The sequence below is a fragment of the Thalassophryne amazonica genome, chromosome 5 (genome assembly GCF_902500255.1).
Source record: "Thalassophryne amazonica chromosome 5, fThaAma1.1, whole genome shotgun sequence".
Taxonomy (NCBI): Eukaryota; Metazoa; Chordata; class Actinopteri; order Batrachoidiformes; family Batrachoididae; genus Thalassophryne; species Thalassophryne amazonica.
In genome coordinates this window covers 102,625,533-102,641,555 of record NC_047107.1, presented here as the reverse complement: position 1 = coordinate 102,641,555, position 16,023 = coordinate 102,625,533, and the positions used below count along the sequence as shown (strand labels likewise).

Here is a 16,023-nt window from a genome sequence, read left to right as displayed (position 1 = left end):
GGAAGAAAGTAGTCCTCGTAATATCTCTAATGTGGAGGCCAAAGGACAATGTAGGATCAAAAATTACCCCAAGGTTCCTCACTTTGTCAGTGTGATGTAAGACACACAAGCCTAAGCTAAGTGTTAGCTGGTCAAATTGATGCTGATGTCTCACTGGACCAAGAACCAGGTTCTTGTACTTGAGAGGCTGCACACCACAGGAGACGTTCAATGAGATGAAAGAGACTCATGGAGAGGAGGCCCAATCATAAGCCATAGTAAAGCACTGGCATCGTCATTTCAAGTGTGGTCAGACATCGGTCTCTTGTGCCGTGCCACTACACCACCGTACCACCTTGTTTGTGGATTCAGAGAACTCTTATAAGGTGTTGTATAAGGATGTCTGAGGTCAGTTTGACAGCAGAGAGATGTGTGGTCGGAATGATGTATATGTTCACGGTGTAGGTGGGACTCTATCACAAATCAGCCCCTCATACATTCACATTTTATTCAAAGGGCACAAAAATAATGTCATAAATAAATAAAAAAACAACCAATTTTAGAATGTTGTTAACTAAAGTGAAAATCAAATCTTTCCTTGAGGGTAGTGGAGCCCAAATTAACATGGGTCCATAAATTTGGAAATAGCATCACAGTGGATCATCATTTCTTCATTTGTTGAAGTTGTAATTCATGAATTCATTTTAAATCTTGCTGAAGGAATCATGATGAAACCCATGGACAACGTACATAGAGGCATCAGAAAACTCTATTTCAAACTTTGAATTGATTTTTCTTGTTAAATTAGGATACTTTGAACTTCAAATGATGATCTCAGAACTTCAAACAAAAATCCTTTTCTTTCTACAAAATATTCCAGTCACAATCAGTGGTTCTGCTTAAATGTCCACGATTCTCCAGTGTTTGCCTTGCTAAGACATTTGAATGACTGGGGCTGATCAGAGGGGTGTCATGGTGGCAGCACCCCTCATGGCGACCACTAGGGGGAGTCCTTCTTTGTCTTTTGTGAAACAAGTAAATGTTTGCTTTAGCTTTAGTTTTTAGCATTTCATGAATGATCAACTTGTCAAACCAATTAAAACATTTAAAACATTTTTCAACATGTTTTCTTCTTTTATTGTTGTTAACATGTTAAAAAAAAAAGCATTCCATTTTTATTATCGGGATAAATAAGATGTGCAGAACATTCTATTTCTTCATTGTTTTGTTGATCCAGGTAAGCTTTGTTTCGGAAAGAAAGGCATACACTCCAGGCTTGTGTATCTGACCACAGGGATTGTCTCCAAAAGAAGTGACTCCAACGAGCTTGTTGTCACACAGCAGTGGCCCTCCTGAATCACCCTGGAGACAGAAAACAAACAGCTCTCATTCTGTTCTGCCTCCATCATATACTGCAATCAATCAGTTATTAAAATGCGATAAAGCAAGTGAGGAGTCATGGTAAAACGAGAAACCAATGAATAGCTGCTCCTCAACAGGAAAAACTTCCGCCGCATTGTGTTTCACTGAAACCTGGCTCAGTGAACATATCCCTGACAGCGCTCTGCAACTGCCCAGCTTCCAGCTCCTGTGTACGGACCGTGTAACGGAGCTTTCTGGGAAGATGAGGGGAGAAGGAACATGCTTTTATATAAACGAAGGTTGGTGTACAGATGTGACAGTGTTGAAGAGGATGTGCAGCCCTCAGCTGAAAACTTTTTTCATAAACTGTCACCCGTTCTATTCACAGTGGGAGTTTCCTCATTTGTCCTGGTTGGTGTTTATATCCCACCTCAGCCATGCATAATGGAGGCGCTGCAGCAGCTCGCTGACCAGACCACAGATGTGGAGAGGAAGTATCTAGACTCCCTGCTCATCATTCTGGGGGATTTTAAACAAAGCAAATCTCAGTCACGAACTCCGTAAACAGACAGCACATCACGTGTCCCACAAGGGATGAAAACATTCTTGAGCACTGCTACACCACAATAAAGGACAGTATCGCCCTGTTCTCCGTTCTCCATGCAGCTTTGGGACTCTTTGATCACTGCCTGATCCACCTTACTCCTACCTACAGGCAGAAATGAAAATCTGCAAAGCCTGTAGTGACAAGGGTAAAGAAGTGGACAGATGAGTCGAGGCAGGAACTTCAGGCCTGTTTTGACTGTACAGACTGGAGAGTCTTTGAAGTTGCATCTATAGACATTCATGGACTTTGTGACACTGTGATATTTTACATCAGTTTTTGTGGGGACCTGTGTGTGCAGACTAGAACCAACCTTCTGCACACACAGTAACAAACCTTGGTTTACTGTGAAACTGAGGCAGCTCCGCCAGGCCAAGGAAGAGGCCTACAGAAGTGGTGACAGATTCCTGTACAAGAACGCTAGGAACAGACTGGCAAAGAAGATCAGAGTAGCAAAGAGATGCCACTCTGATAGGCTGAAAAAACAATTCTCAGCCAGTGATCCTGCAACAGTGTGGAAAGCAGACATGGGGTCAAATACTTTGCATTGTATTTAAATACAAATACAAATACTTTAGATTTTCAAATTCCAAATACAAATACAAATACTTTCAAATACAAATATAAATACAAATACTTTATATTTTGAGTATTTCAAATACAAATACAAATACTTTATATTTTGAGTATTTCAAATACAAATACAAATACTTCCTATGAACTATAAACAACAAATCAACACAAAAACTGATAAACCGGTGACAATTTATTGTGAAAATAGCATGACCAAATACTATTGATAAGTAAAGGATTTTTTTTTATCACAAATTCACTATTATAATATCACAGGCAATAATCAAACTATCACAATCTATATTCAACACGGTGTCACAGAGATTCCCAAGTTTGAAAAGTATTTGAAAAATGTATTTGTAAAAGTATTTGGAAATACTTGGGATCTGCAATGTATTTGAAATACAAATACAAACACTTTGAATTCAAAATCAGAAAATACAAATACAAATACTCCAAAAAATGTATTTAAGTATTTTCAAATACAAATACTTTTGTATTTGGCCCCATGTCTGGTGGAAAGGCCTTCAGCATGCCATCCCCCCCACCCTATGGGGAACCCTGACTGGCTGAGGAGCTGAACCTGTTTTATGCAAGGTTTGAAAGAGACCCTCTCACGCCCCTCACCCACCCCAACAACAATGGACTACCTACCCCCCTTAACACCTCTTTACCCGTTTCCCTCTGCAACCCCACCTGCACTAACGATCTGCGAAGAGGATGTATGCCAGCAGGTTCGCAGATAAAAGATCAAGAAGGCTTCAGGACCTGATGGTGTCTCTCCCTCATGTCTGAGCGCCTACAGTGAGCTGCTGGCCCCCCATCTTCACCCAGATCTCTGGAGATGTGTGTGGTCCCCTTGTGCTTCAACCACTCCACTATTATCCCAGTCCCAAAGAAACCCTCCATAACAGGACTAAATTACTACAGGCACATTGCCCTGTCATCTGTTGTCATGCAGTCATTTGAAGAGCTGGTGTTGAGCCACCTGAAGGATGTAACAGGACCCCTGCTGGACCCCCTGCAGTTTGCCTACCGGGCAAACAGGTCAACATGGGACTGCATCACATCCTGCAGCACCTGGACTCTGCAGGGACGTATGTGAGTACCGTATTTGTTGACCTCAGCTTGGTGTTCAACACCATCTCCCCAAACATTCTCCATCAAAATCTCTCCAACCTCTCTGTACCAGCTCCCGCTTGAGTGGCCTCACTTGACACAGCAGATGATGCTGGGGAGCATCACATCCAGCACACAGACAATCAGCACTGGTGCCCCTCAGGGGTGTGTGCTCGCCTCACTGCTCTTCTCTCTCTATATGAATGACTGCACCTCAGGGATCCCCTCTGTTAAACTCCTAAAGTTTGCGGACGATACCACCATCACTGATCTCATCCAGGATGGTGATAAGGCTGCATACAGACAGGAGGTGGAACCGTTGGTCCTCTGGTGTGGTCAGAACAAACTGGAGCTGAACCCACTCAAGATTGTGGAGATGATAGTGGACTTCAGGAGAAAATTTTATTTGCACATTATTTGTTGTGAATTATTTAGTGTTTAGTGTTAATTTCTGCATGCTTGTGCAGAGAGAGTACAGTTCAAACCGGAGTCCAGTTCCTTGTATTTTTTGAAGATACTTGGCGAATAAAGGCGCAGCTGATTCTGATTCTGAATCACAGAATTCTAGTGGTTTGATCACTTTGGCAGATAAATTGCTGAAATATTCATTGAAACTTGTTTTTTTTGTTGTTGTTGTTGTTTGTTTGTTTCATGATACTGTAACTGGAAATTAAATCAACAACCAGCTGTGTTGTTGAGCTAACAAAGCCACCATATTGGGATTTGGGTAAAGAGAACACTGGCCGTTTTCCTTTAAAAATGTAAAGCTGGAAGGTTTATTATTTATGTGATTTATTCTTTAACATAATAATAATAATAATAATAATAATAATAATAATAATAATAATAAACTCTTCAGCTGTCAGTGGATAATAAATTAGAAGAATAAATATTCTTCTCAAATTTGAACTCATCTGTTTCACATTTGTAACGTCATGTTCAAATTTGGTGAAAATCTAGTCCATTTTGATCAAGCATGGACAGAGTACATTTCTGTTTCCCCCTTGTGGTTTTACATCATATTTGCAGTACACTTACTTTACAGGTGTCAACTTCTTTGTCACCATCTGAACCAGCACATATCATGTTGAGGGTGATGACATGTTTGTAGTTATAATATTTTTCACTGTTGCATTTCATTCTGTCAATCACAGTCACGTTGACAGCCATCAGGACATCAGAGATATTGTTGTTACGACTGTTGGTGAGTCCCCATCCAGCAACCAGACACGTGCTGCCAGCTGGGGGGTCTGTGATGGTTTCACTCAGCTTCAGAGGTTTCACCAGGTCTGTCAACTTCGCTGGCTCTTTAAGCTGAAATAAAAAGAAAATTGAATGTTTACAGCTGCAGGTACAGTGTGGTGATAAAGGTTGTCAAGGTTGATGTCACATTATCTCTTCTTTGGTGATGGGGAATCATGCTCCCATTCTATCTCTTGTGATGAACAATAGGTTCCACCATTTCACAAAAAACAGGGTTCTTAAACTTGACTGCACTCGCAACCAATAGACAGTGTTTATCAGTTTTTTCATCAGTCTATATGTGCTGCAAAATGTGAATGTCCCCTTTGGGTGACTGTGATGAAGATATGAAGGGCCCATTCTCAGCTTATGAAAAGACATCAATTCATACACTAACAAGTAGATGCTATTTTCCATTTGTGCACATAACCACCCCAAAATCCGACACACCGTTGCTTTAAATCCTGAAATCTGTGTCCTGAAAATTAAAGGATGAATTTTCAAAAAGCTTGTTGAAAAGGTTTGATCCAACTTGAAACAGGACTTTGTCAAAGTAACACTTTTGGCCTTGAAACTGAGAAACACATATTTGACGTTCCCCTACAATAGACGGGTGTCATGACCAGGGCGTACCCTGCCGCTCGCCCTATGATTGATGTGATAGGCTCCAGCCAAGCCTCCCCCCCGTGACCCTTGATGGGAGTATGGAGTAAGCGGGTACAGAAAATGAATGAATATTCCATGTTCATGCATGAAATATTAAACTTGCATTTAAAACATGCATTTGAAACTTTTTGAAAATGTTGTGAAATTAACTGAAATTAATTAGGTTCAGGACAGTTTTTAATTGAATTTGTGTTATCTGGTGTGGAATATGTGCTATAATCTTTATAGGAAGTCAGAAAGCTATGACATTTGGTTTAATTTTATTTATTTATTTAGATTTTGTTTTTTTAGTATGAGAGCCAATGTTCGTAAAATGCAGAGTCTGGCATTGAACATATAATTCTGATAAATTGTCAGCGCCAAGACAGAACAATACACAACACCTTCTCTGGGAAAACATGCCAAACATGGAATAATATTCTGACTGAACTCCCCATTATTACTGTATGAATGAAGGTATAGCCTCCGTGAGAGGTCTCATAACTCAAGTGTGAAAACATAAACTAAAAAAAAAAAAAAAAAAACGAAAAAAAAAAAGTGCTCAAATTCACACTGAAAAACGTTTTCAATTATTGTATTTTCTGGAGTATAAGTCCCACTTTTCCCTTTTTGTTTGATTGTTTGTTGTTGCCCTTTAGAAGTTTGGGAGGTTCAACAATTTATGTATATACGCCGTTAAATTTTGCTTTTTTTTTTTTTATTAAAATGAAACAACTATTTCTATAGGCCCTTTCAAGCACAATCAAAGCATGAATCAAAATAACTTCCAATCTCCAATAAAATAATAAATCTCAGTAATAAAAGTACACTACAACATTCCACAAAATCTAAAGTGCTAAAAATATCCAGAAAAAGGTGTCACTAATGTCTGGTCTGACCTATAGGTGTGACTTACATTTGACTTCTGTGTGATAAAAAATTGTATGTGAGCTATACTCTGGGAAAAATAAATAATTGGCATCACTCAGTGTCAAACACACACGCACAACTTCAACCGCTTAGTCCAATTGAGGGTTGCAGGGGTGCTGGAGCCTATCTCAATGGTTATAGAGCGTGGGGCGGAGTACAACCTCGACAGGACGCAGTCTGTTGCAGGGCCACATATAGACAAACAAACACATTCATACTTGCACACACACACCTACGGACAATTTAAAGCTTTCAAACCACCTAACCTGCGTGTCTTTGGATGTGGGAGGAAGCCAGAGCACCTGGAGAGAACCCACGCAAACACAAACTCCAACAGAAAGGCCACAGGTGGAAATCAAACCCATGATCTTTTTGCTGTGAGGCAACAGTGCTAACCGCTAACACTGGTCAACAACAACATTTGTTGTCTGCGTTTTTTCAGCTGATTTAGGACGAATCTGATGCGCTGAATCCAAAAGTCACATTGGTTTTGCTCAATCAGGTCAAGTTTTTGAGTTATGGCCACATGTCGTATTTTACGTTTTTGTTCACATGTACGCATGTGTTTCTGTTCATGTGGGATAGTAGGGACCGTGCTCAGCATTACATGAAGAAGGACTGGCCTGTGCGGGAGGAATTGGTGCCTTGCAAAGAAAGGAACGTCATCAACGACCCTCTGGTGGACAGAGACAGAATACTCTTCCCACCGCTGCACATCAAACTCGGCTTAATCAAGCAGTTCACCAAGGCTCTGGACAAGGATGGTGACTGTTTCACTTACTTGTGCCAGGCTTTTCCAGGATTGACCATGGAGAAGTTGAAAGCTGGCATCTTTAATGGTCCTCAGATCCGTAAGCTCATCAGAGATCCAGAGTTCGAAAACTCAATGAACGAAGTGGAACTGGAAGCGTGGAAGGCATTTGTTCTGGTAGTAAAGAACTTTCTTGGCAACAATAAGGCCAGAAACTACGCAGAACTTGTCAACAACATGCTGACTGCTTTCAGAAACCTGGACTGCAACATGAGCGTCAAGATGCACTACCTATTTTCACATATGGACCGGTTTCCTGAGAACCTGTGTTCAATGAGTGACGAGCAGGGGGAGAGATTCCATCAGGACATGAAAGAGATGGAGACCAGGTATCAGGGTCGCTGGGACGCAGTCATGATGGCTGACTACTGTTGGACTCTGAAGAGAGATCCCCTGCAGCTGAGTATTCCAGGAGATCGAATAAATGGAAGTTCAACCCCTGAAGTTTGAACAATGGTGAAGCAACATGCAATTTACGTGTACTTACCTTTATCATTGCCCACCATTCAGTTTACAGTAATCAATGTTTCTATCAGGTAATAAATATATGTTGTTGGAAAAACATTTTTTTCTCTTAAAAACATATTTAGGATGGTATGTGTTGACAAAATCAGCTGATAATGCCATAAAAATGTAATTGATTTTGTCACAAGATCTGATTTTTTTTTTCAAATCAACTTTGCACAAAAACCTGACCTGATGGAGAAAACGGATGCCATTTCCTGATTCAGCAGTGCAAAAATACCCTAAATCAGTTGTAGAAATCTAGACAACATTCAAAAAGTAAAAAATTGTTGCCCAGTGTAATCTACCGTGTTGCCCAGTGTCAAATATTTAAATGTATTATTTAATTTATGTTTATTCATTCCTCATTGTTGTATTTTAATTCTCATAGCTCTTTTTTGTGGCTGTCTGCTTGTTTGGTTTGATTTGTGTTTTTCTTTGCCTCATTCTGTTCATATTCAACTTTTTGGTTTTATTTGTCCTGGTAAGCTACAGAAAGATGATGATGATGGTGATTATTATTATAATTATTGTTATTTAGGGGTGCCGGAAAAAATCGATTCATATCCGAATCGCAATTCGTATTTATTAAGATTCTGAATCGAAAATGTCCAAGAATCGATTTTTAAAAAGCATTTTTTAAAACATTTTCTTGCTTACTTGCTGCATGTACTGTTTGTCAGGCAATGGCCTCCGTACTGCAGCGTCCCCGCGAGGGGAGGGTACGCCGTGCTTCAAACATTCGTGAGCTGCAGCTTACCATGGGGGATGAAGTGCTAATTCAGCCAGCACCGTCTTTGCTGAAGGCAAATGTTTGGGCGCATTTTGGATTTTATTATTTGCTGCGTAAGAAGTAAGAGCTTGACATGATTTATGCAGTGTGCAAAATCTGCAAAATGAAAGTTAAGTACTTTGGAAACACTTCAAATCCACAAGCCCACATGCAACGCCATCACCCGGAGCTAAAAGAAGAGGAGCAGCGGTCTCTGCTGTCTACTGACCAGTGCTTCGCTAAACTGCCAGCCAACTCTGAACAAGCAAAGCGGATAAGTAAATTTACATCTTTAGAATCACTTGATTAACCTCGTAAAGCTGCATTTTCTTAAACATAAACATTTTTTAAGTAACATAACTATTTCTCAGAGCTCTTTCAATCGAAAATCGATTCTGAATCAAATCATCACCCCAAGAATCAGAATCGAATTGAATCGTGAGTTGTTGTACGATTCACATCCCTATTATTATTATTATTATTATTATTATTATTATTATTATTATTATAACAGCAACAGTAACATGGACCTACCTTGACCAATCTGAGGTCATTGTCCTTTGTGCTATCATTATATGAGTCATGGGGAACAGAATCGGTGATGTTTATGATTTGTTCCCATTTTTTCTGAGTGATGTTGCGCACTCCCAGCAGCACCTTCACAACTCTGTAAAAGCACAACCCAAGGGATTCATTACATTGTAACCAAACTCACAGCGTCAGCAGACGTACGTGTGTTCTGAGTTGGTCTCATGTACAGTATGAATTAGGTTCCTTACTCAGTACAGTGGGCAGCAGTCAGGACCCATTCTGGGTCAATGAGGATCCCTCCACAGATGTGGGTTTTGAGCACCACCAGAGCCATATAAGGCATTGAACGAGGGTCGACTGCTTTCCCACCAATGATTTTGGCCCCATCACCTACAACAAAACATAGACACATTCAATGAGTGTTCAGCCAAAGAGAACAAGAGTCCAAGTGGTCCATCTGCAATATTACTTTGCACGGTTACACGAGTGACTCACATGACTGCATCAGAAGAAGGACCGCACCAAAGAAAAACCCAACAGTCTTTGAGCAGAGCATCTTAACTTTGGGTTTGACCTGACAAACGCTTCAGCCAGGACTCAACGCAGAGGAACACTTTTATCCATTCAGCTCAAAGGATGTGGTCTGAGGGTGGAACAAGTGAGTCATCCAAATGAACACGGATGATGCAAGAATTGTTGATACCATCGATTCAGAGTGAATATTTTGACTCAGGTTTTTCATGCGAAGTGTTATCGCATCATCATGGGGCCACTTAATCTCATCTGTCACCTTCCCAACATATTATTTAATTTTAATTGAACCTTTATTTAACCAGGTTAGTCCCATTGAGATCGAGACCTCTTTTCCAAGGGAGACCTGGACAATTATGAAAGTTTCCAATTCACCTAACCTACATGTCTTTAGATGTGTGAGGAAACCGGGGCACCCAGAGGGAACCCATGCAAACATGGGGAGAACATGCAAACTCCATACAGAAAGGCCACAGGTGGGAATCGAACATATGACCTTCTTGCTGTGAGGCAACAGTGCTAACCACTAATCCACTGTGCTGCCAGCATTGCTACTACAACCCCTGGCAAAAATTATGGAATCACCGGCCTCGGAGGATGTTCATTCAGTTGTTTAATTTTGTAGAGAAAAAAGCAAATCACAGACATGACACAAAACTAAAGTCATTTCAAATGGCAACTTTCTGACTTTAAGAAACACTATAAGAAATCAAGAAAAATTATTGTGGCAGTCAGTAATGGCTACTTTTTTAGACCAAGCAGAGGGAAAAAAATATGTAATCACTCAATTCTGAGGAAAAAAATTATGGAATCATGAAAAACAAAAGAACGCTCCAACACATCACTAGTATTTTGTTGCACCACCTCTGGCTTTTATAACAGCTTGCAGTCTCTGAGGCATGGACTTAATGAGTGACAAACAGTACTCTTCATCAATCTGGCTCCAACTTTCTCTGATTGCTGTTGCCAGATCAGCTTTGCAGGTTGGAGCCTTGTCATGGACCATTTTCTTCAACTTCCACCAAAGATTTTCAATTGGATTAAGATCCGGACTATTTGCAGGCCATGACATTGACCCTATATGTTTTTTTGCAAGGAATGTTTTCACAGTTTTTGCTCTATGGCAAAATGAATTATCATCTTGAAAAATGATTTCATCATCCCCAAACATCCTTTCAATTGATGGGATAAGAAAAGTGTCAAAAATATCAACATAAACTTGTGCATTTATTGATGATGTAATGACAGCCATCTCCCCAGTGCCTTTACTTGACATGCAGCGCCATATCATGAATGACTGTGGAAATTTACATGTTCTCTTCAGGCAGTCATCTTTATAAATCTCATTGGAACAGCACCAAACAAAAGTTCCAGCATCATCACCTTGCTCAATGCAGATTCGAGATTCATCACTGAATATGACTTTCATCCAGTCATCCACAGTCCACGATTGCTTTTCCTTAGCCCATTGTAACCTTGTTTTTTTCTGTTTAGGTGTTAATGATGGCTTTTGTTTAGCTTTTCTGTATGTAAATCCCATTTCCTTTAGGCAGTTTCTTACAGTTTGGTCACAGACGTTGACTCCAGTTTCCTCCCATTCGTTCCTCATTTGTTTTGTTGTGCATTTTCGATTTTTGAGACATACTGCTTTAAGTTTTCTGTCTTGACGCTTTGATGTCTTCCTTGGTCTACCAGTATGTTTGCCTTTAACAACCTTCCCATGTTGTTTGTATTTGGTCCAGAGTTTAGACACAGCTGACTGTGAACAACCAACATCTTTTGCAACATTGCATGATGATTTACCCTCTTTTAAGAGTTTGATAATCCTCTCCTTTGTTTCAATTGACATCTCTCGTGTTGGATCCATGATTCATGTCAGTCCACTTGGTGCAACAGCTCTCCAAGGTGTGATCACTCCTTTTTAGATGCAGACTAATGAGCAGATCTGATTTAATGCAGGTGTTAGTTTTGGGGGATGAAAATTTACAGGGTGATTCCATAATTTATTCCTCAGAATTGAGTGAGTCCATATTTTTTTCCCTCTGCTTGGTCTAAAAAAGTAACCTTTACTGACTGCCACAATTTTTTTTCTTGATTTCTTATAGTGTTTCTTAAAGCCAGAAAGTTGCCATTTGAAATGACTTTAGTTTTGTGTCATGTCCGTGATCTGCTTTTTTCTACAAAATTAAACAACTGAATGAACATCCTCCGAGGCTGGTGATTCCATAATTTTTGCCAGGGGTTGTAGTCAGGACTCAGAGGAAAGAGTAGTGGGAGAAGAACCCATTCATTCACTCTCTATACCAGCTTATTCGAGTTAGGGGTCACAGGGGAGCTGGAAGCCATCTCAGCGGCAGGGATGAGAATTTTCTGTGGATCTGCAGATATCTGACTTTTTGTGGATTTCTGAGCTATTTCTGAAATTGGCGTAAATCCGTTGAGAAAATTTTTTTTGGGGGGGGGGGGTGCAGTGGGTGCAGTGGTGCCATCTGCTCGAGTTAAACCTTTTAAAACTTTCCTCTTATGCATGGGAACCAGAATAGCATCGCCGAAACTTGAAGCTAAAAACATGCAATGTCATTGGTTACTTTTTCTGCAACGGTGAACTTTCAGCCAATCACAATCTTGGTAATATGGAAAGTCCCTGAAAGTACCCGGACATCTTTAACATGGCCAAAATTATTGAGAGAGAGAGGATGAAGACCGCGTTAAAGAGTTCAATAGTGGTGTAAAATATAGATTTAATAGGACATGGTTGGAGACGGAGGTGGACGTGGACGGAACAAAGGCAAGAGTCAGTGAATTTGCTCACAAGACTGAGCTCCCCGGTAAAGCTCACCGCATGTTATGTTCGGATTTCATCAGCAGAACCTTGGAAGAACACAGCAAAATGAAGAAACATCACCAAAGTTAAAATTAGACAGACTAATCTGCCCAGGTCCAGAAGAGCGCAGAAGAGGCCAGTGAGCCCCAAAGTAGCCCACAGCACTCATCCTGGCCAGCAGTCGAGCATCCAGTGCTCAGGTGTGTGTCCAATAATTCTACTCATGCAGTTAAAATGTGTTTACAATCACAGAAATTTTTAAGTGTGGTGCAGTTATTTAAACTGTAAACATACTTAAGTGAAATTCAGGGCTGCAAAACCAAAACAGCAAGTTATTAGTTGAGTTAATAGGGTTTCAAAAAGGAATAGTTTGTACCATGTGACATCCTTAGTTATCATGTTATGGGGTAACATATGTCACAGTCATAGAATCAAAATTGACCCTTACTTAGGAGACCAAGCATTCAACACAATCAAAACTATTCCATTTATTAATCCTATTAGCTCATTCAATAATTTGCACTTTTTACCAAAGTTGGAGCAACTTTAACTTTTGACCTCTGTACAAACTGAAACTGACCTTTGTCACCATTCTTGCTGTTTTACCCCATAACTCCAGAACATTCATTTGTAGATGGTCCAAACTATGCCTTTTTGGAACCTTTATCATCAGACAAATAATGTGGTATAGTTTTCAATATGATTGAAGCATTTTCAATTTTTGACCCCTGTGTAATTCCTCAGTTGTTCAATAGGCAGCCTACCTGGCTGCCTATTGAACATTCAAATTTTTTTTTTTTTTCAAAAGAGTAATGCCTAAGGAGTATTTTTTGCCGAATTTGGTGCTTGCTTCACCATTTGAACATTTCCGCCGTCAATATTCTGTTATCTGCTGCACTAGCTTGCATCTCAGATGTACCTGTTAAAGATTTTGTATATAAGTTATCACTGTTAAACATTTGTACCTTTCTCTTTTGTTCATTTATTTGTACAGGCCTGTTGTGTGGTATCTGTTGCATTGTTTATTTTGACTGTTGTGACCTTTATGACCTTATGCTGCGCAAGTGCTTACTGTGCAAAACAGGACACTCCAAGCAGATGCAGAACAGATGATAAGTGCAACAGACGAGCCTGCAAGAACAGGATGTGCTGACCTTCAATGATAAGATTAAACAAAAGGAAGCAAAACTGTTTCTCCACGCAGCTGCAATCATTAGTATATGTGCCATAAGATGTTTTGTATTACGGGAGGAAACTTGTCATGCGATGTCCCCCCCCCACCTTTAAGACAAGTTTCACAATGTGGGTAGGGCTTCTCCTAATAAAAAGAGTGAGCGTGCAGCAATCCACAGTGCTCTCAGTGGTACTACGTGTACGGACTGTCTGCACTCCTCGCGAGCTTCAATTGATATTCTGTCTCACTGGTAGCCAAGTGCTTGCTCACAGGGGGTCGCTTTGACCGTTGGGGTTTTACATAATTATTGTATGGCCTTGCCTTACAATATAAAGCGCCTTGGGGCAACTGTTTGTTGTGATTTGGCGCTATATAAAAAAATTGATTGATTGATTGATTGACTCTGTTTGTCTTGCTAAAGGTTTTAAGAATGTTTGGAGGAGAAAATACCCAACATTGACTGGGGGCTCGTCCGGGATCTCAACAACACCGGAGGTGTCCGGCGGAGGTCGTCAAGTCCAGACGAAAATCCTTGGCCAAGGTCTGATCGATTGATCGTGTCTGCAATTGTCGACCGCCGTTGGCATCGTCTGGTTGATGAGATTTTCCCGAAGAAGACAGACAGGAGGTCGAGTCAGTGAGTAGAATTTCTTTGTAACAGTACTGAGTGAGTGGTGATCAGATCACATAAACAGTTAAATTCCGCAAGCGATGACGTAGAATCGTCTGTTAATGAAACACAGTTAAATTCTGCGAGGAGGTCGGACTCCTCTACGATGGCGAGGAATGCACGTAGTTAAATTCCGAAGGAGGGTGCGGACTCCTCTGTTTATATACGTGTACCGGTAGGGAATAAAAGTGAATAAAAGTGTGAAAGTGTAATTCTTTGGACAAAGTAAGTGACAACCGTGTGTGGAAGCAGAGGCAAGTGATTCCGCTTCCTACGGGGAGGTGAAAGGAATCAACCACACGACGGACTGTTAATTGTCACGTCCAAAGAAAGTGAAAACTTCAGATTTAGAACACCCTAGGTGTGCCCACGTCTGAAGTCCAAATTATAACAAAGAATAATAAAAATGGGGGGAAAGACGTCTAAAAAGAAAGAAAATTTATCAACTGACGACTGGAAATTATTGGAATCAAAAAATCCAAAAGCAACAAAGAAATTGGAGACCTGGATAAATAAACATGACTTTGACGGACGACTGAACCTGACCAGTATTCAGAAACTGAAGGAGGAGTTAGAACAGGAACATAAAGGTGATGAGAAAAAGAAGCAGAAAGTAGGGGCAGATTTAGTGGCATTTTGGGAGGAAGAAGCAGAGAACAGACAGAAAGGAGCAGAGAAACAAAGATTAGAGAAAGCAAGGAAAAAGAAAGGGGTAGGTAAGGCAGAGGAAGATGTGATAATTCAACATAAAGAACCTGAACAACCTCAGAAACCACCGACGGCTGGACCGTCGGCAACAACGCATTTGTACCCTCCTCTACCGGAGGATGATGATGTGCCGCTACCGCAGTATGATATGGCAGTGCAACCTAAAGTAAAAAGTGAAAAACAAGAAAAGCCACAAACACGCAGTCAAACAAAAGTGCCTACAGCTCCTCCCATGGAGGAACACAGTGACCAGGAAGGTGCCTATCCTTTGATAGAAGTACCAAATCCTCGTGCAGGAACTTCAGGGCACCGACCAACCATGCTCGTATATCGAACATGGAATGCTGATGATATCAAAGCAGCAGTCGACATGATACCATCACCACATGTCGATATTGAAGGATTCATGCAAGATATAGAAAATATTAGAAATTCTTACCACCTCAATGGACCTGAAGTCCAACAGGTATGGATGAAAGCATGTGGCCCTAAATGGAGTCAGGTACGCGGAGACTGGAATCCTGCAGACCAGGATGGCGTACCGTTGCCACATGATGATCCAGTCTTGCAAACACGAGTGGAAGCCATGATTACACGAGCAAAAGGTGTGTTAGGACCAAAAATAAATTATACTGAAATTACCAGGACAACTCAGAAAGAAGGAGAGCCATGGACAGAGTTTAGATGCAGATTTGAGAGTGTATTTAGGGTCCATAGTGGCATATTGCCAGGAACACCAGTGTATGAACAACAATTGAAAAACGCTCTGATCCAGCACACCAATAAGGATATAAAAGCTTGGATACAGAAACATTGGATTGGACTGCCAACAGGCACATTGGAAGAAACACACACCCACTGTTGTCATGCAGAAGAAGTCTTAAAGCAGAAAAAGACAGGAAACAGCGACAAAGGAGTGTATGTAGCACAAGGAGATGATGAAATATATTACCAACAGGGTAACTTAAGACAGCAGAAGCAGTGGAAACGCCCCCAAAAGCCATGGCAAAACAGACAAGGTGGACAGCCACAACGTCAAGGACC

The 16,023-nt window shown here is 40.7% G+C and overlaps 1 protein-coding gene across 1 annotated transcript; it reads right to left on the bottom strand.

Annotated features, from left to right (window-relative positions):
- Positions 1-1,143: 1,143 nt before the first annotated feature.
- Positions 1,144-9,645, bottom strand: LOC117511048 (granzyme A-like). Its single transcript, XM_034170998.1, has 5 exons — positions 9,568-9,645; positions 9,321-9,462; positions 9,076-9,208; positions 4,676-4,951; positions 1,144-1,341 (listed from the first exon to the last, which is right to left on the bottom strand). Exons 1-5 carry the CDS (start codon positions 9,626-9,628, stop codon positions 1,189-1,191), a joined length of 765 nt encoding a protein of 254 aa, XP_034026889.1. The 5' UTR covers positions 9,629-9,645; the 3' UTR covers positions 1,144-1,188.
- Between the last annotated feature and the right edge of the window lie 6,378 nt (positions 9,646-16,023).